This window comes from Solenopsis invicta, chromosome 4, assembly GCF_016802725.1.
Source record: "Solenopsis invicta isolate M01_SB chromosome 4, UNIL_Sinv_3.0, whole genome shotgun sequence".
NCBI lineage: Eukaryota > Metazoa > Arthropoda > Insecta > Hymenoptera > Formicidae > Solenopsis > Solenopsis invicta.
The window spans coordinates 4847241-4870120 of record NC_052667.1 but is presented as its reverse complement, the minus strand read 5'-3'; the positions used below and the strand labels follow the sequence as shown (position 1 = coordinate 4870120).

The following is a 22880-nucleotide window of genomic DNA, read 5'->3' as shown; positions in this document are numbered from 1 at the left end:
CCGTCCACCCTCTTCCTCCAACTAATTGAAATTAAAAATTTTAAAAACATTTACAAATAACTAAATTAAGTTAAAAATTAATAACTATTTTAATTTAATTTAATTTTTAACATTTAATTACTACTCAACTCTGTGTGGAATCAATTCAAAGATATAAATCTTTTAATAAAAAAATGTCTGCTATTTGCTTTAAGATTTCTTTAAATCTTATGCCGCGCATTCACGTCGCGCAGTCGCTTTCCGCAGACTGGTCCAAATCTTCTTCTCCCACCATCGTAGATCCGCAAATTTGAATATTTTTGTCGCGCAACTTGGATCACGTCGACGAGAAACGGGACCACCTTCTGTCGAAGCGTTTTTATATTCATCCGCTAGTTCTTCGTGTAAGAAAATCCGGCGTGCATCCGAAGATCGCGAACGATCTCGGACACGGTTCGTCGACGAGACGACGAAGGAATTCGACGAGAATTCTATTTCGTGTTTTTCGAAATAATCGTGCAACACGGCGCTTGCTCACCGCGGGTGCATCGGTAGCGTCGGCTACAAGTAGTTCGAGTTCTAGCCAATTCGTCACGCGGACACCGGCGAATGGAGGTTAGGTTAGGTTAACTTCTGCAAATTCAGTGTTCAATTTGCAGCTGTCGAATAACGATGGAGAATCAGAATGCACCACCTATCAAAAGCAATAATCCCGCTCCTACAGTGGAGCAAATTAACGCCGACAGGATCACCCAGGTACTTATTGTCGAATATAGTCTTACTGATGTTTACAAATGGTTAAAGATAGTTAAGAATTGTTAAAGATATCCCAATTTTTGCGATCAGGAAAATTTTACTTACATATATTAATTCTCATTGTCGTTATGTGTATTCTTTGTAATGCTACGAATATTATGTCATGCATCAAAGTTTGTGGCCAGGCAAATTTTCTGTTCTATTTTATTGTTATTTCACAAATCTGAAATCAATTTACGTGATTACATTACGATTCTGTCGTATTGCAGCTTGCAAATAAATACTGGGCGCCACATACCACAAGTAAGCATCTTCCATTCGACCCCCATGTGGTGGATGACATTTATGTACAGGAGATATGTGCCTCCAAGTTCTCTGTCCGGAGAATTATGATGTTGGAGTTTAGCCAGTACTTGGAAAACTTTCTCTGGCCGAATTATAATGCGGAGGACGCCACGCGGGCGCACACCATGTCCATTGTAGTCATGGTGAATGAGAAGTTCAGGGAGCGAGTGCAGGTCTGGGAGGCATTTGAAAAGAATCCAACACAGTTTGCAGGATTCTTTCAAAAGGTTCTCGAGGCATGCCTAGATGACTGTATAATGGACTTCAATCTGAAGGAGCAGACGGCGTTGATAGTATTCTTGAATCATTGCTTCAACTCCATGGAGGTGTCTTTGGTTCGAGAGGAAGCCAAGAGACTGGTGTCCCTGTCTATGTGGATCTCTCTGCAGCAAGGCAGGCGGGAGCTCGAATTTCGAAAGTATCCGAAATGGAGGAAGTATTGGAAAATTATAAGAAAGAAGGACGATCCCGAGCGTAAGGAGAAACTCGAGTGGGAACGTAGATTCTTGCACAAGCTCATGATAAAATTTATGAAAATATTGGAAACAGTTCCTGCAGAAGGTACTTATGTGCTTTATTTATAGTATCTAATTAAAATTCATCTATATATTTTTTAAATTGAATTTATAGAATCATTTAAAATTAAAATAATTTAAAAATAATTTAATTTTTCAATTAATTGGAATGCTACTGTGAGTAAAATTTTAGGTGTTAATTAAAGTATATATTGTTCTATTAAAATTCTAGATAATTTAAAATAATATATAATAAAGTTTTTTTATGTTAATTTTTAAACTGCTACTTTAACACTTTGCAACCTATATAGTAGGACAATCTAAAAACGAAAAAGTATAAAAAATTCTTAATTATGTGAGTGAATTTTTTTACAGAACAGTATTAACATCAGGAAAATATAGGTAGCACTCTAAGATTAAATTATAGCTATGTATTTTATTTAAAAAATACAATTTATCAATAAAGTCAGAATTTTAGTAAATCTTATTGTTGCAAACAAATTAAGCAATAGAAATAATTTGTATATTAACTTTATTTGTAACTTGAATCATATTCTTAATAGGAGTTGTACTTCCTGACAAAATACGTTACTGCGAGAGATTTCTAGAGCTGGTCATTGACCTCGAGGCCTTACTTCCTACTAGACGTTTCTTCAATACCGTCATGGATGACAATCATCTGGTGGTGCGTTGTCAGTTATCTAATTTACTGCATCGTCCAGAGGGGAGTTTGTTTGGACAGGTAAGTCTTTGAAAAACATTTGCTGTATAAATTGGAACAGGTTGAATCAATGTAAGCGATATTGACTCAAATATTTAATTCATTGAATCTGATCTTTCTTTCTCTCTCTCTCTCTCTCTCTCTCTCTCTCTCTCTCTCTCTCTGGTACAAAAAATCGGTTTACTATATATAGATATAAATACTAAACACAAATATTATTAAAATTACATGATCGTTATAAGATCATTTGAGACTCGGTGACACATATTTTAATCATACTGTGCAATACGCTCACTGGCAAACTCTGTTCTTCAATCAACAGCGATATTGCATAATATAATTATCGATTTTATATTTAGATTAAAATCTAAGTCAGTACATTTGTGGCGACATGATATGTCATGGATAAATGCAAGATGCTAGACGTGTCAAAATCGTGAGGTGATAAAAATGTCTCGATAAGCGTACGTGTTTACAAGGCAAGAGATTTTGATTTTTCATTTTAAGGCACGCATAATCACCAAAATCGTGAAATACGAAAGACGTACGCAATTTTATCAGTATCATCGTTTATCGTATCGGCTCAGGCACTCTCTCTTCGCGAAATGCATCATATATATTTCATATATGATACCTTACAAATTCTTTAAACTTATAAAATTTTTCCATGTCGACTTTCTCGACCTCGCTCGATATTCAATTTGCACCTTAGCTCAATTATTGCATCATTATTTACAATATATTGCCGCATTTTTCTATCTCGATATCGTCTCTGATACATGTTTTCTTCCTTATATATTCTTCGCTTGCACGTGCTACGCGTTTACTTCTTTAAGGTAACGTCGTCGCACGCATAATACTGCTTCCTTCTGGAATAGAGACACATCCACGCATTTTTCACACTCTATATAAAGAATATCTTTTGGTTTCAACAAATATATGCGCATATATCTATGATAAACATCTGGTAAAATTTGCGCGTAATTGATATACGTTTATGCGCTATGACTTTGTGATTGCGATTGTGCGACATATGAAGAGTACATTCTCAATACGAATATACTTGCACTTGAACGATTGTTATATGGAATGCTTCCCATGCCTCGCACGAGTCACACGCATTCCTCATCGTTCCGTGAGTGATGAGCGTTACTAAACGCGTTATCGTCATCGCTCGATCACGACTCGAATACAAATCACGCTCAGTAAAGGACAAGCGCACTTCAATAACCCGCGTTGATGGCTGTCATCTCTTCGCCCCAGTCGAGGCCCTCCGTGTTGTCACCGGAGTCGCAGCAGTTGCACGTTTTTCCGAGCAGGAACATGACCCTGCGCTGACCGAACACGCACACGTAGAGGACGAGCAGCGCCTGCAGTAGATTTACGACAATATGGCAGTATATCAGGGCGTCGTACTTGAGCTGCGAGAGCAGCAACGAGAACCAGCCGACGCTCAGGATCGCGTAGAGAAAAACGAACATCCGGAAGCTGTACTTCAATTTGTGATGAATACGGCCGTACGTGCTCATTCGCTTGATCCTGTTCGCGGTGGTCAGTATCAAGCACAGATCGATCACGACGGTGAATGCGACACACATGAACATCACGGAGAGCCCGAGCCAGCCAACGGTCTCTTGGGCAGGATAGCCTGCGCCACCCACGGTTGGCTTGTTCGTCTCGAGGGCGAAGTGCGCGAAGATCGCCGTGCCGGCTATGCAGATCGTCAGGGTCCAGACCCAGGACGAATAGTAACAGTACTTCTTGCCGTCGGTTACCCGCAGGAAAACGTTGCGCGACCTGAACGTATTCCACACGTAGTAGCCCAGGGCGCAGAGCCAGAAGAAGGCGGCCATCAGGAAAACGTACATGACCGTGTCTGGAAAAGAAAAGAGACGGAAATAATTTCAACATTGTACTTCCCAGCTTAGAAATTCGTTCGAGCGGTCGCGCTTATTAATTGGCCCTTCCGTCACGCACTCGCACTAAATGTGACTCATTCGAGTCTCTTTAGTCGCGTGTCTCGCAGATGGTGCTAATGCACTTAAGATGAAAAGGATGTGACCGAATTTCGTTGTCTCGACATCGTTCCTGTCCCGAGGGAAGACCACGGTAATTCTATAAAGTGATTTACATAAAGTGTCTCAACATCGCTCAGTATGTGCAATACAACAACACTTTTCTTTATGATAAATTTGGATTATCCAGATATTTTTTTCTACAGATAGAATACATTCTTCGTCAGGGAATCTAATTGAACGTCGTCAAAACAATACGCCAGAAATAGGTGATCAGATATGCCTCGATTGGTTCCGTCACAGAAAATTGAGCATCATTTGCATCTCCCGCTCCAAAAGGATGTCTCGAAAAGTTACGCAACTCGCATAGTCGAGCGTGACTCATCCGTATGAAGAGAATGACTCGTAAAACGATAGAAATATCTCAGTAAGAGTAACGTTTTAACAAAGCAAGAGCTCCTTTCGATTTTAATTAAGGCACGCGAGAGAAACCGCTCGCGATTCACGTACCGGCGACCATGAAGCTGACGTGATTGCCGAACTCTGTGAATATCCTGACGGTGGAGGCGCATTGATTGACCATGAGGCAGAGAGCCATGCTGGTGACGATGTTGCCGACGAGATCGCGTAGCTGCGGCAGCACGAAATAGACCACCGCGACGATCAGATAGCAGGCCATCGACACGGCGTGGAAGGCGGGATCGATCGCGTGCTTCATCAGGTAGTTGGTGTCGGTCCAGCGCACAGCAACATCCGGCACGCAAAGCATGGCGTACGTCGCCACCAGCCGATCCCCGCTGAGCACCACCTTGTCGGCACAGTAATGCCCGAACGGGTAGTCGTGGTGTATGGATCTGCGCTCCTCGTCGTCGTCATCGTCGTCATCGTAGAAATCATCGAGACTCGACATCGCGACGCCGTAGACGCCACGATTCTCGTCCATACCCTTGGCCGGATCGACAATGTAGTGGCGCAACACGCCGGTCGGCAGGATCGCCAGCCGATCCGGCCCGGACGGATAGTAGTACACGTGCCACTGGTGCTCGTCGGGGTCGCATCTGGGCCGTCCGATCTTCAGCTCGTATCCAGGCTCGACGAATCCCGTCCTCCTCGCCGCCGCGCCTCGACGCTCCTTCACGAACTCCGGTCGCCACTTGGTTTCGTTGGTCTCCTTTACAGGCGTACACTGGTCGTCCACCAGCAGCTCCTCGGGCTCGCAACACTTGCCGATACTCACTATCGTCGTCGTGCTGGCGCTGGCGGGTCGCGTCTCAGCGTCGGCCAGCACATACCTCGTTTCCCAGCCAACGACGAGCAACAGCAGCAGCACGAACCTCGGATACATGACGCCGAAACGCGCGCGAATCTTCTTCTCACGTTTGCATTTGCGACCACGCTCTCCCGTCTCTTCGCCGTGGTAGGGAAAGCCGAGTTGCCGCCGCGTCCGCGCGGCCGATCGATCGTTTCGCAAAGCGTTCATCCGTGATTCACTCAACTCATCGCGACGCGTGTCGTGCTCGCTTCGCCATACCTGGCCTGACCGACAGTGCCTCCCATCCCGCGGCTGGCTACCTACCTACCTACCTACCCCTGCCAGCGTCCGCCGCCATGACATTCCCGTTCTTCGCTGCATCGTACCCCCCTGACTCCACTTCGTCCCTCGACGGCCATGAGCGAGGTTTACCTTCACTCCAGCTGCTCCGAAGACACAACGGCGCGCGTCAGCGCTGAGCTCACACGCGCCTTTGTGCGCTCCGCTTTCATTTTCGATAATACATTTTGAACTCTTGAGTGCTGACGCGAGCTCAATCTTAAAAAAAAAAAAAAATTTAGAACTCTATATAAAATTCGTTATATCATACTGTTTTTCTTCTCTTCTTGCCGTTTTGTATTTTTCTTCATCACTTGAGCTCCAAAAGAATCAATGTCTTAATGTATCTCTACTATGAGGGATCTTATAGATAGATAGATATTTATTACTTCGGCTTATTTTACATGCCAAGAAGGGACTTGGTTTACAATGAGTTCCTTACCACACGCATCCATCCATAACCCATTCTTTTGCTAAGAAGGATCTTACATATCTTAACATTTAATAAGATAGTCTACTGTAATATATCTTATTCCAACGTTTGTTGCGAAATTTTAATTATAATTGAACATGTATAATATTACATTATGCTTCTGTATTTAAGGATGTGTCCATCTATTTTTATACAAGTGTATTAATATTTATACTTTAAATACATTACATATCATTTTGTATATTAAATTATATCAGTCGTTATATGTAAAAAAAAATAGTAAAATAATAAATATAAACTATAAAAATATATTAATACAAAATATATTAATACAAAAGATAATAAAACAAAAATATATTAAGACAAAAATTTCAGTTTTTGTACATAAGTATTTTAAGTATCCAAAATGATTTACGCAAAATTTTATTGCAATTCTGAATTATTTTTTAAAACCCATTTTACACGATCTACAATTTGCGAAAAAATTCTATGTATAATTTTACATCAAATTATGTATATAATATTCGATTGTTTGACATAGTTGGGTTATTAAAAAATATGACAGTTATTAAATACGTGTAAATATAATAAAAATATGTCAGAGAATTCTTTAATAACATAACATAAGTTTCAATAATATTCACAATTATATTAATATTTGCTTGTAGAAATAATCTTTTTAAACTTAGAAGAAATACATATTTGGTGTAAGTTACGGTATATCAAAAAGAGCAACTTAATATGCTACATAACAAATTTTTAGTTGAAGATGCTATAACGTATCAAATTTTTTAAGATTAAATAAAAAATAGTTTGAAGATTTATTTAAGTAATATTTTAATTAAGAAAAAATCTTTTCTAATGCATCGCCACGAGCACGTTTGTTTTGTTTTGTAATTGATAGATCTTGCTATGTATAGGCACTGTGGTATAGGCAAGGATATTTTTTTCTGTTCAGTTAATAGACAAGTATCTTACTCTCAGAATCATTAGAAGACATTATCATGTAGATGATTGGATATGAGAAGTTAAGTTGTAGTTTAAGGCTTATAATTCACAGGTGTTTATGTGCTGCGCATATTGCATGTCTTATTCTGTATAAAACAAAATTATAAATAGAATTCTGTCTCGAATTTTATCGCAAATTATAGATCGTGTAAAGTGAGCTTAAATAAATTTTTTTATTATAGAATAAGTAATTTATTTAAATAAAAAAATTTACATTTTTTTATCCTTAATTAGAGTACATTTTTATATTTTATTAAAATAATTTTCACATAGACAGTTGCGGCTAAATTTTTTGCATTTTATTTTTTGCATTTGTAGCACTCCATAGCATTCTATAGCATTCTTTTTTACATTTTTTTTTACATTTTAAATGTAATAGAACAACATGTAATTTTTTTATTTTTTTTTCTTATTTTAAAAATAGATGTAACACATCTTTAAGAATGAAACGTTTATTAATTGACAAGGTAGAACAAGATTGACATAATTTATATTTCCAGTGAAATATCAGAATTATTAATGATAATGATCAATGAATGATTGATATGGGAACCGAATTGTCGGGCTTAATCAAAAGGACTTAATTTATTTCTTGATTTATTATTAATGTAAGAATCATTATGTGGAAAAAGAAACTAGTCTCTCTCTTCAATCAAGCTGATACTCTTATCAAGCAACATTGATAACTCGCAAAAATTACTAGAAATTGATTTATTTTTGACAGAGCGACTCTATCTTACGAGATTATCCTTATCGAAATTTCATTATTTTTTCAGCTTTCGGCATTGTACAAAAGATACCCCCCTCCCCTTCTCCCTCCGCAGCATATTCTTAATCTTATCCGTCAGAATTATCACAAGCTAAATTAAACGACCTATAAATCACGCAAAACGACACGGTATTTTTCTCCTTACATCATCGTAGGCACTAGGCGCATATAAGTTTGCGGTATTTGCATGAATTTGCAAGTACGCGTTCGCCCTCTTCGCGGTTTTTTCCTGTTTTCTGGCTCGGGCCCCTCTCGTTCCATCTTTTCTATTATCCATTCGCCACTTCTTCTTTGAACGTGTCAACACTAAATTGCAACGGCGTGTGTAAAATACAACACGTGCTCGCACACTCTGAGGAAACATTATATTATAACGTTGTCGCAGTCGCATCTATGTACACTCAGAACCGAGAGTGGTTTCGAGCTGAAATGGAAAAAATATTTTCAATCACCTTGTCGTGACATGGGCGTGAGTGAAATATGTATGCTGAGAAATACGAATAAAACGTGAAATGGGAGATGCAAAATCCATTTTCTATGAAATTTTATATTAACACTTATTCTTATTTGGGACTTAAGGGAACGGTGCGAAAAGATTCATTGTAGAATGTGCCCACGGAGAGAAGAGAGAATCCCACGAAAGTCTTCGTGGGATTTGCCGATTTAACAATGCACGCTAAAAATAGATAGACCGATAATGATTCTTCTGAGAAAAACAAATAGGCCCTTCCGGACAGCCGGGCCCCGGTTAATTTGCACTGCCTCTTCCTCTTCTTGCCGGTACTCACTTTTTACAGCCGATCTCAAGACGCTCGTAATGTGCGCTAACATGCTCTATTTACGCTCCCAATGAGTTGTACGACGGCGACGCGTTGCTTCTCTCTCGTGTGTTTCGTTGAACAATCGAGTCATTGTGAATTTACGTGTCTAGACTAGAAAGAGACAACTGTGCAATTTTAATTCTTTGCGCAGCCTAAATTCGTCAGCTTTCACATTTATGTCGTAATACAATAATTCCTTTCATTAAACAAGTTTAATTAAAAGTACGAGTCCTCTTATCGCGTAATTTCTTCTTGTTTTTCTCATGTCAAAGATACATGGAAAGAACGTAAAAAACAAGCAGATTTCTTCTCTGTCATCTCCAATCTGTTTAACGATGTATTTAATTAACAGAATTACGATAAAACATAACGAGAATTCCGGATTAATTTTTATGCCTGTCTAATCTGTTATTTTTATTGTACATAATGATACATGTGTGTGAGCTGCTCATAAGAGACAATATTAGCATCTATCTACACTGAGAGAAAAAAATTTTTTAATGAAAAAATACATTTTTTTTAACCATATATTTTGATACAAGTACGTATTTGTTCTGTTTAAATAAAAATATTACTTTTAGGTAAACATGTTACTTTAAATACATAATTTTATATTATTATATTTTTTACATTTAGATAATGATTTTAAAAATAAGCTAATGATATTATTAAACTTTAAAATTAAATTGTTTTCTTGGATTAAAAAATCTGTTTATTTTGAATATAAAAATAATCTAACAGTAAAAATTTTCTAAAATTGCAAGAAAACATTGTTTCCTCATTTTATTTACATAAATATTTTAATTAAGAAATTTTTAATTTGACTTGTTGCAAGTACGTACAATAAATAATTTCTTAGGACCCACCGAATAAATAATTTTTTGTGTTAAGTAAAACTTCTTTCGTTTTAAGATATTCTTTCCCTCGGTGTATGAATTTTCTACATTTACCTTCTTTTTTTCTTTCGTTTTTTGTCACTCTTCACTTTTATCAAAATGAACGTTCGATTGCACGGACATATTATTATTTATTATTAAGTCATTTTGATATAATTGTAGAAACGAGAAAAAAAGAATATGAATTCTGCCACAGTCACGAAATCCTGTGACTGTGACGACTCTAATCTATCTGCGTATAATAATATGAATTAGCATTTCAGATATTAGCAAGATATTTACCTTGTTTTTAAAGCAGAAAATTATGAAACATTTGATAGGAAGATTTAATAGGAATTCTCCCTTTATTTGGCTGTAGCTTCAATAGATGCTTTTATTACGAAAGAATTGCATTTTTTTAAAAATAGCAATAATCATAAAGCTTTCGTGATTTATTTTTACAGACTTGAGAAACAATATGTATGAAATGTTTGCATGTTTGGAAACATTTCGCGTAGCATCTTGCGGAATTGAACTCATTCGAATGTTGCTTTAAACGGCATCGATTGTCTCGGGACGATCCAATTTGCTTAACAAATTTCGTTCGTGTCGTAACCTACTATCTTACTCGTGCCAGTATCAACAAGCCACAGAATGCATCGCGCAATCACGGTTTGTTACACGCGGCACCATTCGATATATTTGTTATGCTCTATTGGCGAACTGGCAACGCGATTGCATAGGAGGATACACACCCTCGGGCTTGCGGGGTCCATCCTTCGTCCGACTTCTTCGCTCGACAAAGTGAAATGGATGTTTCTTTAATTAAGACATCGGTCGAGGATATCAATAATTTTTAAATCACAAGTCGTCCTTGACTTTTTAAATCGGAGGCTCAACTTCGAATCGATCAGAGACAAAGGTCCTTCGGATCTGGCACGCTCTGTACAATTTGCATTAATGAACGAGCGAACGAACGAACGCACGTCGAAGTGAATGACGCGTTACGAGCTATACGCACGAAATCAATGGAAGTGGGACACGCCGCGTGTGTTTACAACGCGCGCTTTACGCGCTCGCGGCGACAATCTTTCTGAGCTCATTGTCTAAACTTACGTTACTGCGCGAATCACTTTTTTTTTTTTTTTTTTGGAGGAGACACTCGAGCTGATAAGCACGCGTTATGCTAATGTACATACATGTCACGGGTCTATTGTCTCGCTCATGGTGAAAGTATCGCGATAGCCTTCGGGCTAGGAATACGGGCGACTTTTCCATCGCGGGCTTATTGCTCAACGATTTGCACCTTGACGGCTGCCTGCACCTTGACGGTCCAATGTCGGTGGCTCGTCAAATTCACATCCATAAATTGGGTTCGCTTGCGCAACGTTCCTTCGCCGCGGTGTTTTCTTCGCGATATCTCGTGACGCGAATATAAGATTCGCGCGATTATACGTCACGCGTATTAGTGCTCGTTAATAAGTGGTAATAGCGAAAACAACGCGTGAATGAGTCGCGATTTACGCGTTTTCGTTGGAAATCGTAGCAATCGGATGACTCGCTGTTCGTCACGTTTCCGTGAGTGACTTAAACGAGAGTAACTGAATCACAAGCGTGAAATGATATTGCGCGCCGATGAGTAATTATAATTATCCTTCGTTATAATTCTTTCCGTGATTCTTTGCTCCACACACGCACGCATACACGCATACACACTCACACATTCGATCCGACATTTCCATAGTGTTTACAGAGATTCTTATACAGCGCTTAATTTAACGTACGATAATCGTAAACAACCAAGATCTAATCACGTTATTCAAAACATACATTTATATTGTCTAACTCGTTATCAGACAAATGTTTTTACGTCTCTCTCTTATGACGCTGTACGTGAAGGCATAAACAAAATGTACACTGAGATGGAAAATTACTAAGTTTCAATAAATATTTGTTTGAATGGTTGCAATAAAAAATTTATTAAATGTAAATAAGTATTTAGCATAAGAACTACTAGTTTAATTTAACTATCTTTTTTTTTTATTGAGCAAATATATTTACGTACCGCGAGTAAATATTTCATTAGTGCTATTCGAATAAATATTTATTAAAACTTAGAAACTTTTTTGCTCAGTGTACGAGAGCTACGCTAAAAAAAAAAATATTGGTTTCGATTAAACTGACTCACGAGTGTTAATGAATCAACATAATTGAAACTACGTAACAATGAGAGAATATTCAGATAATAAAATGCGCTTAACAAATGAGTTATTTCTAGAGTCGAATTAATTGAAAGCTCGACAGTCGCGTTATCTGTCTGATTGTAGATAATGTACAGATAAATCAAGATAGTCTTTTTTCCTAGGCGATATTTCTCACATTTTATGCCCGCGTGTTGATTCATGATGGAAGAAAACAACCGCGAGAGAGAGAAAGAGAGAGAGAAAAAAAGAAACGTGAGAGTGCCTTTATCCCTGTTGAGATAGCTCGAGCTCTTCAGGAAGTACCTCCTCGCACTCCTCGTCCTCGTACGCGGCCCAGGATTTCGGGAAAGCGATGCCGCACGGCCGCTTCTTCGCCAACAGCTTCCGCACTCTCTTCCGCGTTGCGACCAGGAGCAGGAATATGATGAAGCCTTGGAGACCGTTCAAGAGGTCCGTCGGTATCCTGACGAGAAAGAATCGCTCGTAGATTACCTTTGCTCTATAGAGAGACGTTGACGTCTATAAACAGGACGCTTTAACGGTCGCTTACCAGAATTCGTCCATCTTCGACCCGATGGCGAATGATATCAGTTCAAAGATCCAGGTGACACCCATGACGAGCACCAGTTTGATGTAAAGCAGGCACTTGAATCGCAAGACTCGCAACTTGCTTCCCGTGTAATCGCGATACTGATGCCACAGGCGCCAGCTGGTCATCCCGAGATAGAGCATGTTTAATATTAACAAAACAGCAACTGCCCCGTAAAAGTACACCCACGTCTCCATGACGCCTGTGAAACAATAGGCACGAAGTAATATTATTTTATCTCGCGTCGAGAAACGCCCGACGGATGGATCTTTTCTTGAGTCACGTTCCGATTCAGGGTGAAGCGGCGAAGTAAGCAGCTCGCTGTATTTTTTTCGTCGGAACGGGAATGTTTCTTTGAAACTTACCGCTGAACCAACAGCCAAATTCGCCGAAGCCGGGTCGCAAGTGGTCCCCCGCGATGTGATGGGTCGTCAGTGCGGCGATCAGGAAACACGCTGGACCGCCCCATCCCCAGACGCAGTAAGCGTAGAAGAGAAATTGCTCCTTTATTCTGAAGTTCTTAAACCTGTACGGATAATTTTGAATGTTGAAGATGTACACGGAAATATGTCTGTTACTTTGACAGACGGTTGCAGTTTTTTTTTTCCGTATGCCTCGGGTGATTTATTCGCCTTGTTAACACTTACCACACGCATCGCCACACGTTGAAGGCAACGATGTTCATCCAGAAGAACGCGGACATGAAGGCGAAGTATAATATAAATCCTGAAATGCAAACGGATAATAATGAAAAGCCGACACAAGACGCACACAGAAAAATATTATGCTAAAACAATGCGATTACTTTTTAGTAATTTTTCTTTTTACGTAACGATTATCTTTACGAAGAGTATCTTCTTGGTAATAATCTTAAAATATACTCGTTTACTTGAGACACGTGTTATTTGCTTAAAATAAATTTCTGCATACACACAAAAAAATATGTACTTGAATTATATACAAGTAAATATTACTTATTTTATTTCAAATATTTCGTAAGTTTATATCCATAAATTTATTAATAATACAAAAAGGACTAAAATTTTTGCATCTAATGTCACAAATTCATCATTAGCATCAAAATTTTAATAATTTAATACTTCCATTAAAAACGTTATGTTAAAACAAAAATTCAATTTGCGTGCTTATTACTCTGACCTTCCTTTGATATAAATTTATAGTATTTTTTGAAAGAATATAAATCTTCTTTTTTTTTAGTATATAGTAATGAATTATTTTTAATTTATGATGAGTATGTTTAAAGATAATTATTAAGAAAATATTTTTTGCTAGAGATATAATCATTACTTACTGGAAGAAAAAAAATAAATTGAGTAATCACTTCTCTTGGCAGTAGAATTGATATTTTTCTGTTTGCATAAATTGAAAAGTAACAAGAAAAATGAGATTGCTTTTAAGATGTGCTTATCATACGTCCAAGTTTGCAAGTAAATTTCCCTATGTTAATCAGAGTGTTGCTTAATTAATTATGTATGTACCGAGAGAAACGCAGATGACATAATCTTCGTGCAAGTTCGGCTTTAAATGCTGAATGGAGAGGACGGTGTAGCTGACCGTCAGAGTCATGACGGCGGCCATCATCGCCTTGTCCTGCAGCTCCCGCAATTCCGGTAGCATGACATAAATCGCGAGGGTGGCGATCAGGAAGATCGCCGAGATGATGCTGACGATGCAGATCAGCGTGTACTTCCACGTCCTCGACGTGCCCACGTCCTCGAACAGATCCTCGTCGAAGCACGTCAGGGCGATCTCGTTTTTGTTCCGCGACGATTTGGCTATGCAGAATCTAACAGAATGTAGAAGATTCATCAGCGATAAGAGAGCCGACGCTCAGTCATAGACCGGTCACTATCAATATTAATTGTCCATTACGGAAGATTCTAACTACGTGGGGCTATTGCGTAATAATAACTTGTCATAATAATGCATCGCGAGGCTACATGAGCTCAGGAAATTTCCAAACACCAGGATTTTCCTCGTGTCTCTCAACATCCTAATCGCTACTTCTTTTCTTCTCTACCGTGTAAATTAGTTCTCATAGCAGATAAACATAATTGGCATTTTCGGGGGATTCTATACCTGTCAGCTGGGATTTTGTCCTCCTCGACTTCGGACAGCAACCAGGCGGTGTCGTCCTCGTAGACGACTGTGAAGTTATCATGCTCGCTCAGTTCGGGATCCATTAGAAAGATGCTGCCTGGACAGTCTAGGCGTATCTTTGTGCCGTCCGAGCAGTTGGACGAGTATTGCCATACCGTACCCTCGGGACAGCAAGACGCGTCAAAGGACAGGCTCGGGGAGACCGAGTTCGCAAGCAGGCAGAGCCACAGCAACCAGAGGGTACCTGTAAAACGTTTCGCGTTTCGATGATTCAAGCGCGAATGCTGGATGCAGTTGATTCAACTCTTCTGCGAAAAGACACGCTTGCCAGAAAGACGTAGATTAAAATTATACAGTCATATACTGTTTTGTAAAAAGTCACGTTTTTAAATTTATTTACGTCTCGTAATTTCACATTTAAAAACGTGACGTTTATGGGAATTATTTTTTTTCTCATTAATATTAAGTATCATCGTCAATTTCTCGGAAAGACTGATTGTCTAATAATAATTTTATTGTTTACGATATCGTTTGCGAAGATGTTTTTCTTCTAGCGCGATGTCTTCGGTATTTTATTTACACAATATTGCGTATTAAGTTTTCATTCGATGTCATTTTAATGCGCACTCACAAAATTACAACGGATTACGACAGGAGATGTGAAAAACGTAAATAAAAAAATATGCAAAGTACGCAGTGAGGGAAGCGACGCTGCCGTTACAAAACTCATCCGAGAAGTATATGGAATGAGATAACTGAGACAATAGTGTAAAAAGCTGTTGATGACGAGTTTAATATATTAAAATAATAAAATTTAGAAGCGCTTCTCTGTAACGCATTTCAATGTAACGTATTGTCGTATACTTCGAAACGCGCGTTTCCGCGTGCGTCACTCGAGGGTCGGCCTGATACCAAAACATTTTTTATCTTCGATGATACTAGACCAACGTTATCACGCAAGTGTATCAGTCATCCGGGGGTTACGAGATTTCCAGCGGAAAATGAAGCGATATCTTTTTTAGATGCGAGAAAACCAGAGCTTGATACGATGGCGGTGCATGCTGCGGCTTCGTCCACAGAATGCACGTCCTCTTCTTCTTGAAAGAGACGAGAAACGGACGCAATAAGAGACAAACAGTTAGTAGAAACATTGGCACCCGTAACCCAGTTACAGCCAGTATTAATGGCAGATGTGTGATACGAAACAATCACTGCGAAAGAAGGAGGGACAGCTCTCTTAACTGTTACCTCTCTTTATTAACGGCGCTGGACCCCGCGGACGTGCGTGTGCAGGTACTCTGTCAACGATGTACCGTTCGAGTACGCGTCTTTGACATCTCTTGAGAGTGGGATTCCAATCCCACGCTGAAGCAGCACGAGAAATTTTGCAGACGGCATAAAGCGACGCGTGCTGTAGCGATAATACAGCTTATAAAAGAAATTGCAATGCACCATATCCTTGTGTTGCAAAAAAATTTTGACGTCCGCACGAGAGCATTAAGTACGTTACAAGTTATCGATTTTTTTGTTATACTAGCGCTGCTTATGTATCACCGATAATGTTAATTCTTCCACGGATGAAAAGGTCACGTTTCATTCGACACGATACGTTATGTTTTTCCGAACTCCATGTATTCCATGCCTTTTTCTTTTTACACGCTGCCAGTGATTTATTACTATTATCATTATCAGTTAAATGCTTTATTTATATTTTTGCATCTTTTATTTATAATGATATCGGCCTCGTAATCTCGCGCCGGATAACATATTTGCGAAACGATTGACGTCTCTAACCCGTGTAAATAGTCGATTTTTTTTTACATATTATTTCTTTTACAAGTAATTATAAACTTAGACATGTTTTAAACTTAAAATAATAATTTTCTAAACAAACATTAAAAACAATTTTTTTAAATTTATATTTTTAAAAGTGTTTCGTTACATAATTATTCAATTAAATTTATAGCTTACGTCTAGATCAGTTTGACTCCTACGCGAGTGCTTAGCATATATACACTCGCTTTTTCTCTCAATTATTTAAATTTTCTGGGACGAGGTTTTCTGATATAGGATCGTTGCAACTATCTCGATGTAAACATCGAGATTGTAAACTTTGAACTGATACCTCATATCGTAAGTCCATCAACAGAGTCTATAAATCGCTCTTTGCAACAGCATCGAGCGTGATAATCGTCAAATATTATTGTCGCGTAATTTTTCTAGGAAGAGATCTCTGACGTAAAAATAATTTTTACTTTTCAGAAAATTGTGGAATTAACTGTGAATCGGCACACAATCGGTCACCGTGGCGTGTTTTTAGAAACGATTCGCGGCATCCGTGTTTAATTAGATACAATCGCCGCATTACGCGTAATGAACGAGGCGAAATAAACGCTCGTCGCTATCTCACGTGTCGTCGTTATCAACGCGTACATTTGCCAAAAAAAAAGTGTGTTAAACCGATAAATTTCCGCGCTGTTCATTCAATTTTGTTCGTCGCGCGAAACGCTGACGCGATAAACGTGAGCGTCGATATACGATTATAAAATTTATGTCGGACGTTACGAAGGCGTGCGGATTTTTTTTTTTATTTTTATTTTTTTAATTAACGCGAAAATGTTCGAGATGAGATATCCGAGTGGTGACCGTTCGTTTGAGATATCGGCGTTTTAGCGGAAAACGCTCGAACGGAAAGCGCTGATTGATAAAATCGAACGCGGGCTCGCTCAAGCGCACTCTATATCTCCGCATCAAATTAGCTTTATGAAGATTATGAAATGTTACGATAAAGCATCAATCTCGTCATCTGCATTTATTTATAGAGCCGCGGCCGCGACTTTTTCACAATAATTCACAGTGCGCTTATCTTGATGTTGGTTTGTAACGACTTCAACGCGGATCGCGAGTTTTCCGAGCAGACAACGAAATGTTGTCTCTCTCAGAGAGAGACACACGCGCGGATCTAATGCACGCGTTAATATCGCTTGCAAATCGAGTGTATGGCAATAATTAATCTCGGTACAACAGCTTCTTTGTCGAGAAAATTCCGTGACGATGGATTGGCGTTGATCTCCTCTCGACGATCTCGAATTTTCCTACAACCGCGTCTTGTGTAACGTTCGATTTTAATAATTGACAGATTAATTGAACATCGGTTTCGAGCGAGTTGTTCTATCCTCGGGACAGCGCTATAAAAACGGTCACAACTCGAAGTAAAACCAGTTTGCATCGTTGAATACCAACGAGCTACGCTTTACATAAATGAAATGAATTTCTGATGTATACGTACCAGACATGATCGTGAGACGCATATTTAAATGCATTGAGCAGTACATTTGTAATAATAATATGGAAAAGATATAATGTTTTTTTAATCGTAAAATGCGGAATGATCCAGACAGCACACAATATAATAATTATTTGAATATTTTGTAAATAATTACGAAAATACTTCGTAAACATTTTTGTGTCCTTAGATCGAACAGATCACAAAGATTTGGCGTAAATCTCACATAAAAGTATTTATAAAATATTATAGCTATCTTTTACTTACCATAAATACTTAAATCGTATAAAAAATATTAGCACTAAAATGTAGTGTTGTGATCATCAACGGTTTCTCGATTGTTCAATAAAATTATACAAGATTTATAAAAATAGTGATAAAGATTTATAAATATTTATCACAAGTATCGTGTGCTACCTGGCAACTATGATTTATGAATATTTCCGAATATCATGAATTTTTCTACGTGACAAAAGTAATATTTTATGATTAATAAGAAGAAAACTTTGCAGTGATCTTTTTCCACGCGGGAGGATTTTCGTACACAGCGCGAAGTTTTAAGAGAGCGAACGCAACGATCGAGAAGTCAATGTGCAAGAAGTACGAAGCGATCTATGATTTCGTCACCGACAATTTAGTTAATTACAATCAGCTTTATGAAGATCGACGTAGATAAAACCAGTTTGCGAGAGATATCTGTGGAAACATCGTACGAGGGAGAGAAGCACACAAAGACGGGAGACAATGGAGACACGCAGGTAAAGCTCACACGAAGCTCTTACCTCTGATCGATGACATGCTCAGCTGCTTGCCGTAACTCAGGTTGGACAACGACATCATCTCTCGCTCTCGTTTTTACCGCATTTCCTCGTTTCTGCGTGACGGACGAATCTGCTTCTCGCCGAGACAGCCAAGTTGGAAGTCACCCCGGCGAACGCGAGCTCCAAGGGTCCACTTATTGTTTGGCGCGACACACGTGATCAGGGTTAACGGACTGGCGAGTCGCACTGGCGTGTCTGCCACGGAATGAGCGATTCTGTTTGCTCCTCGCAGTCTTCGCGTCTTCGAGGGGTCCTCCGGTAGTCGGTCCACCAAGATCCCACGAGATCCTAACGACTTCGATCGTCCTCTGAAATCTCTTCTTCCGTTCACGATTTCGTCTCTCGGCGCGCCTCTTCTTCTTTCTTCTCGGCTCCACCTGACAGCCGCGCTGCTTGGGCTGCTGCAAGCGTGAAGGAGCGTGAGAAGATTACGGCGATCTTATCGGCTCCTTATCGATCGACCTTCGCTTTCGTTCGAAAACTGAGGGGGAACTTTAGTCATGAAACTGGCAGTTTTCTATTTGCGCAGAATGATCCAGGCGGGGTGCGCGACGCGTTATCGAAATCGCTGGAAAAATCCTCGACGCGCGTCACGTGAGGCGTCGCCTTTTTACAAAGAAGTCGACGTGTGTTTTTTTCTATTAAGTCGATACCGCTCGGACTTCGATAAGTAGTTGTTGGAGTGGCGGCGAGTCGTGTTGGCCGAACTCAGTTACGCTGCGAACGAAACTGAACGTGACGGCGGACTGAGCTTACCGGCCATGCGAGAGCCCGAGACGTCTGAGAGATAGCGATAGAGATTCTCTCCCACTTTTTTGCGCTTGGACGGACTCGTGCGGTGCAACCGAGTCGCGCATTTTTTCTTCTTCTCCGTTTTCCTTCCTGCCTTTTTCCTCGCGAGCCAACCGCCACGAGCCGACCGCCTCGGGAACAATCGGGTCCGCCAGATTTCTTCGGGCCAGATTTCTTCCTCGACGCCGATACGCAAATAGGGGAACGCGAAGATCGTGAAGAGATTCCTCTGCGAGAAAGGGATGCTGCAAGGAGGGAATACATTGCAAAAAAAAAAATGGACTGCAGTTGATAAAGAGAAGAGGAAAAGGATCACGAAGGCATTGTGTGCTATCGCAATGCTTCACGAGCGTCACACGGCGTGAATAAGAACGTAATGAAGAAACAAGTTGCTGGAGAAGTGTACCGTTACGCTACCTTTTTTATACGTATAAATTAAAAATGCTGACGATACGCTGCATCCGCAACGCACTGTAAACACCTGCTCTGAAGAACTATTCTGAAAGTTCAGAATTATTCTTTGGATATATATTGTATGTTGCACGCGCGCATTGCAAACGAAGGCCGCGGCGGATATGATAGGAAATTCTGATAATTACTATGATTAATTATGACTATCGTTAGCGTTCGCTGCGATGCTTCTTCCTTCAAGCTGCAGTCGGTTAATCGCATTCGAATAGTCGCTTGATATGTGGCACATGCGAGCGAGTAACGAGCCATACTAATTGGTACGCTCGCTTATTAGGCACGCTGTTAGGTGAGCTGATTAAGCTATCAGTCGCCATCGAAAATAGGCCAAAGAATATGATAGAAGCTATTGTATTCGCAATGAAGCGGAATACTTAAAAATGCATCTACATATTAAGAGATATTACCAATCTTATAGTAAGGATGTTTTGGCTATACAATACGAGCTAAAAGTTATCGAAATCTAAAAACTGAAGGCTTCTTTAGGTTTATTCTTTTTCTTCCTAATCGACGACAAAAAATTTTGGTCGCGAATGCCCGAATTTCCTAAACTAATCTTAATCCCGGTCCTAAACTAGTTGCAAAGAAGAAAACAATGAAAAAAATTTGATTTATAATAATTTTTACAGCGAAAATTACTATATTTTGCTGCAGTTTAAAATAAATAATTTTTGAATGAATAAATGGATCTAAATAAATTTTTGCACAAATATTTATTAGAGTGTTATTAGTATCTAAAAATTTTTATTTATAATTGATAATGTTGCTTTCCTATTAAATTTGCAAATAAATACTGCAAAACGCGATTTTACATAAGAATCAAGAGTAAACAAAAAATTAATTGAATTATGCTTAAATTTTACACAGATACTCAAACATAATACTGGAATATTTTATGAAATTTTTATATTTTTGGTAAAGCTTTTTTGGATATGTCACAGTACATCCTTAATATAATTTATTATTAATATAAATATAAACAATGAATAAATTATATTAGTTATTATGTTACATGTAATAATTATATATAACAATTTTGTGTGTACACAACATCTCATATACACACACACAAAATACAAAACGACGTTTGTAATAAGAATTGAAGAATTTATTTTCATTCTTCATATCGCTGCATTGTCTTAAATGCACGTTCTCAGAAATGGGAAGTTAATATAATCTCTTTTAAGAGAGGTATAAATATAAAATGCGGAAAATAAGTTTCTCAAACACTGAATGAAAGTATGGAAAGTAAATATTCGAATCCTCGACGAAGGAAGGTTGAATTTCTCAGGAGAACAAGTTGGCGAAGAAGAGGAGGAAACACCATTCGTTGAGAAAAACAATTAAAATACCTGCGGCCGGGTCCTCTTGTTGACTATGACGTCAAAGAACGATTATAAATGCAACGATTCTGTTGATTCTGATTTTATAGCACACTTAGACGTGCAAAAAAAGTCATATAGTTCGTAATTTATAACAATAAAAATATTATGATATAAATAACTATTATAAATCATCCAAAAAACTATCATCTTCTTTCTTAATTGCAGCTCCTGGAAATGCTCAAGTTCTACGCCCGATTCGAGATCAGCGAGGAGACCGGCAATCCCTTAACAGATCACGATATGACGGAGTTGCATTACACTAAAATTACGTCTCTTCAGGTACGTAGATTACAAAAATACGCTGCAGATTAAAGAACGATCTTGTATACGCTCTGAATAATTTTTAAAGTATGCGAAATGGTTTTCCCGATTTTTGTACCGCATACAGCTTCATTTTTAATGCGAGGATAACGTGTTTCGGGTGTTCAAACGCGTTGTGTAAGATCAACAACTGGATGTTGTCGATCCAGTATCACGAGACAAGAATTTGAATTTCAGTAGCAGCTATGATTAATCCTGTTAGCTATGTCATTAACGCACTGACGCGCCTAGAGATTACGTATGATAAATTCCCGAAATCTTGAGATTAGCAGTTAACATTTATAATTCTGTTTAGAATGCGGTTTTTGCGAAATTCCCGGATCTGAGAAGCTTCGCGTTGGCCAACGTAGCTAGTGTTGACGTCAGGGATGCTCTGTATAAACATTTTGGCTCGCTCAGGTGAGTTCTGCTCGCAATATGATTGTTTACTTTATACAAAAGACATATGTATTAAATAATATCATGAAATGATTCATTGAACGAAATAATTATATTAACGTATAAACTCACTCAGCAGAGAAACGCCGCGAATAACATTGGGTTTTATTTTCAGTCAAGAAAAATTGAGATCTATTGCGAGTTACTTAAATTTAGTACCGCCCATGGAGCGAGAAAAGGACGAAAACTGGTATCGCTTGGACATAGACTTTTTGCGCGAATTGCTGGTGAGTGTAAAAAAAAAAAGAAATGGAAGAGAGATTTTATACCATCAAGGTCGATGTGAATTATGAGAGCGATGCGTTTCAATTTCAGATATCGCGACACGAGCGTAGGCCGTCGCAGCTTGAAGAGTTAAATGAGATGCCCCTTTATCCGACCGAAAACATTATCTGGAACGAGAGCATCGTCCCGACCGAATATTTTTCTGGCGAGGGCTGTCTGGCTCTGCCAAAGTTGAATCTGCAGTTTCTCACGTTACATGATTACTTGCTACGGAACTTCAATCTATTCCGCTTGGAATCTACATGTACGTAGTAAAGATTATGCGATAAAGAAACGGCCTTGTCATTTATTGTCATATCTAAAATTTATGTATACCAATCGTTAAATGTATTATCGCTGTTT

At 38.9% G+C, this 22880-nt stretch overlaps 3 protein-coding genes across 5 annotated transcripts in view; 1 reads left to right on the top strand and 2 right to left on the bottom strand.

Annotated features, from left to right (window-relative positions):
* Positions 1-216: 216 nt before the first annotated feature.
* The window catches only part of LOC105195598 (RNA helicase aquarius), a 26955-nt gene continuing 4291 nt past the window's right edge, over positions 217-22880 (top strand). Inside the window, exons 1-7 of one of the 3 annotated variants that reach the window (XM_011161083.3) lie at positions 217-735; positions 1005-1641; positions 2159-2337; positions 21660-21773; positions 22111-22214; positions 22369-22480; positions 22569-22782. In XM_011161083.3, coding sequence (XP_011159385.1) covers positions 652-735; positions 1005-1641; positions 2159-2337; positions 21660-21773; positions 22111-22214; positions 22369-22480; positions 22569-22782 — 1444 coding nt within the window. In that variant the 5' untranslated portion in view covers positions 217-651. Of the gene's footprint in view, positions 736-1004; positions 1642-2158; positions 2338-18540; positions 18787-20945; positions 21572-21659; positions 21774-22110; positions 22215-22368; positions 22481-22568; positions 22783-22880 lie in introns of those variants that run through there. The other 2 variants (XM_039447813.1, XM_039447814.1) reach the window with 2 other exon arrangements.
* On the bottom strand, positions 2430-6118 carry LOC105195600 (probable G-protein coupled receptor Mth-like 5). Its single transcript, XM_011161086.3, has 2 exons — positions 4842-6118; positions 2430-4192 (listed from the first exon to the last, which is right to left on the bottom strand). The coding sequence occupies exons 1-2, from the start codon at positions 5809-5811 to the stop codon at positions 3540-3542; spliced, it is 1623 nt and encodes a 540-aa protein (XP_011159388.1). The 5' UTR covers positions 5812-6118; the 3' UTR covers positions 2430-3539.
* Positions 10197-18868, bottom strand: LOC105195599 (G-protein coupled receptor Mth2). The gene is made up of 7 exons (XM_011161085.3): positions 18811-18868; positions 14722-14986; positions 14121-14428; positions 13269-13347; positions 12987-13147; positions 12583-12823; positions 10197-12495 (listed from the first exon to the last, which is right to left on the bottom strand). Exons 1-7 carry the CDS (start codon positions 18866-18868, stop codon positions 12297-12299), a joined length of 1311 nt encoding a protein of 436 aa, XP_011159387.2. The 3' UTR covers positions 10197-12296.

What these genes read in the sequence shown, in the direction of transcription:
- LOC105195599 (XM_011161085.3), bottom strand. Translation starts at nt 18,868, where the DNA reads ATGATGTCGTTGTCCAACCTGAGTTACGGCAAGCAGCTGAGCATGTCA. An exon ending in GACAAAATCCCAGCTGACAG is followed by an intron (nt 14,429 to 14,721) that starts GTATAGAATCCC and finishes ACATTCTGTTAG; the next exon opens with ATTCTGCATAGCCAAATCGT. An exon ending in TGTCATCTGCGTTTCTCTCG is followed by an intron (nt 13,348 to 14,120) that starts GTACATACATAA and finishes TTTGCATTTCAG; the next exon opens with GATTTATATTATACTTCGCC.
- LOC105195600 (XM_011161086.3), bottom strand. Translation starts at nt 5,811, where the DNA reads ATGAACGCTTTGCGAAACGATCGATCGGCCGCGCGGACGCGGCGGCAA. An exon ending in CGTCAGCTTCATGGTCGCCG is followed by an intron (nt 4,193 to 4,841) that starts GTACGTGAATCG and finishes TTTCTTTTCCAG; the next exon opens with ACACGGTCATGTACGTTTTC.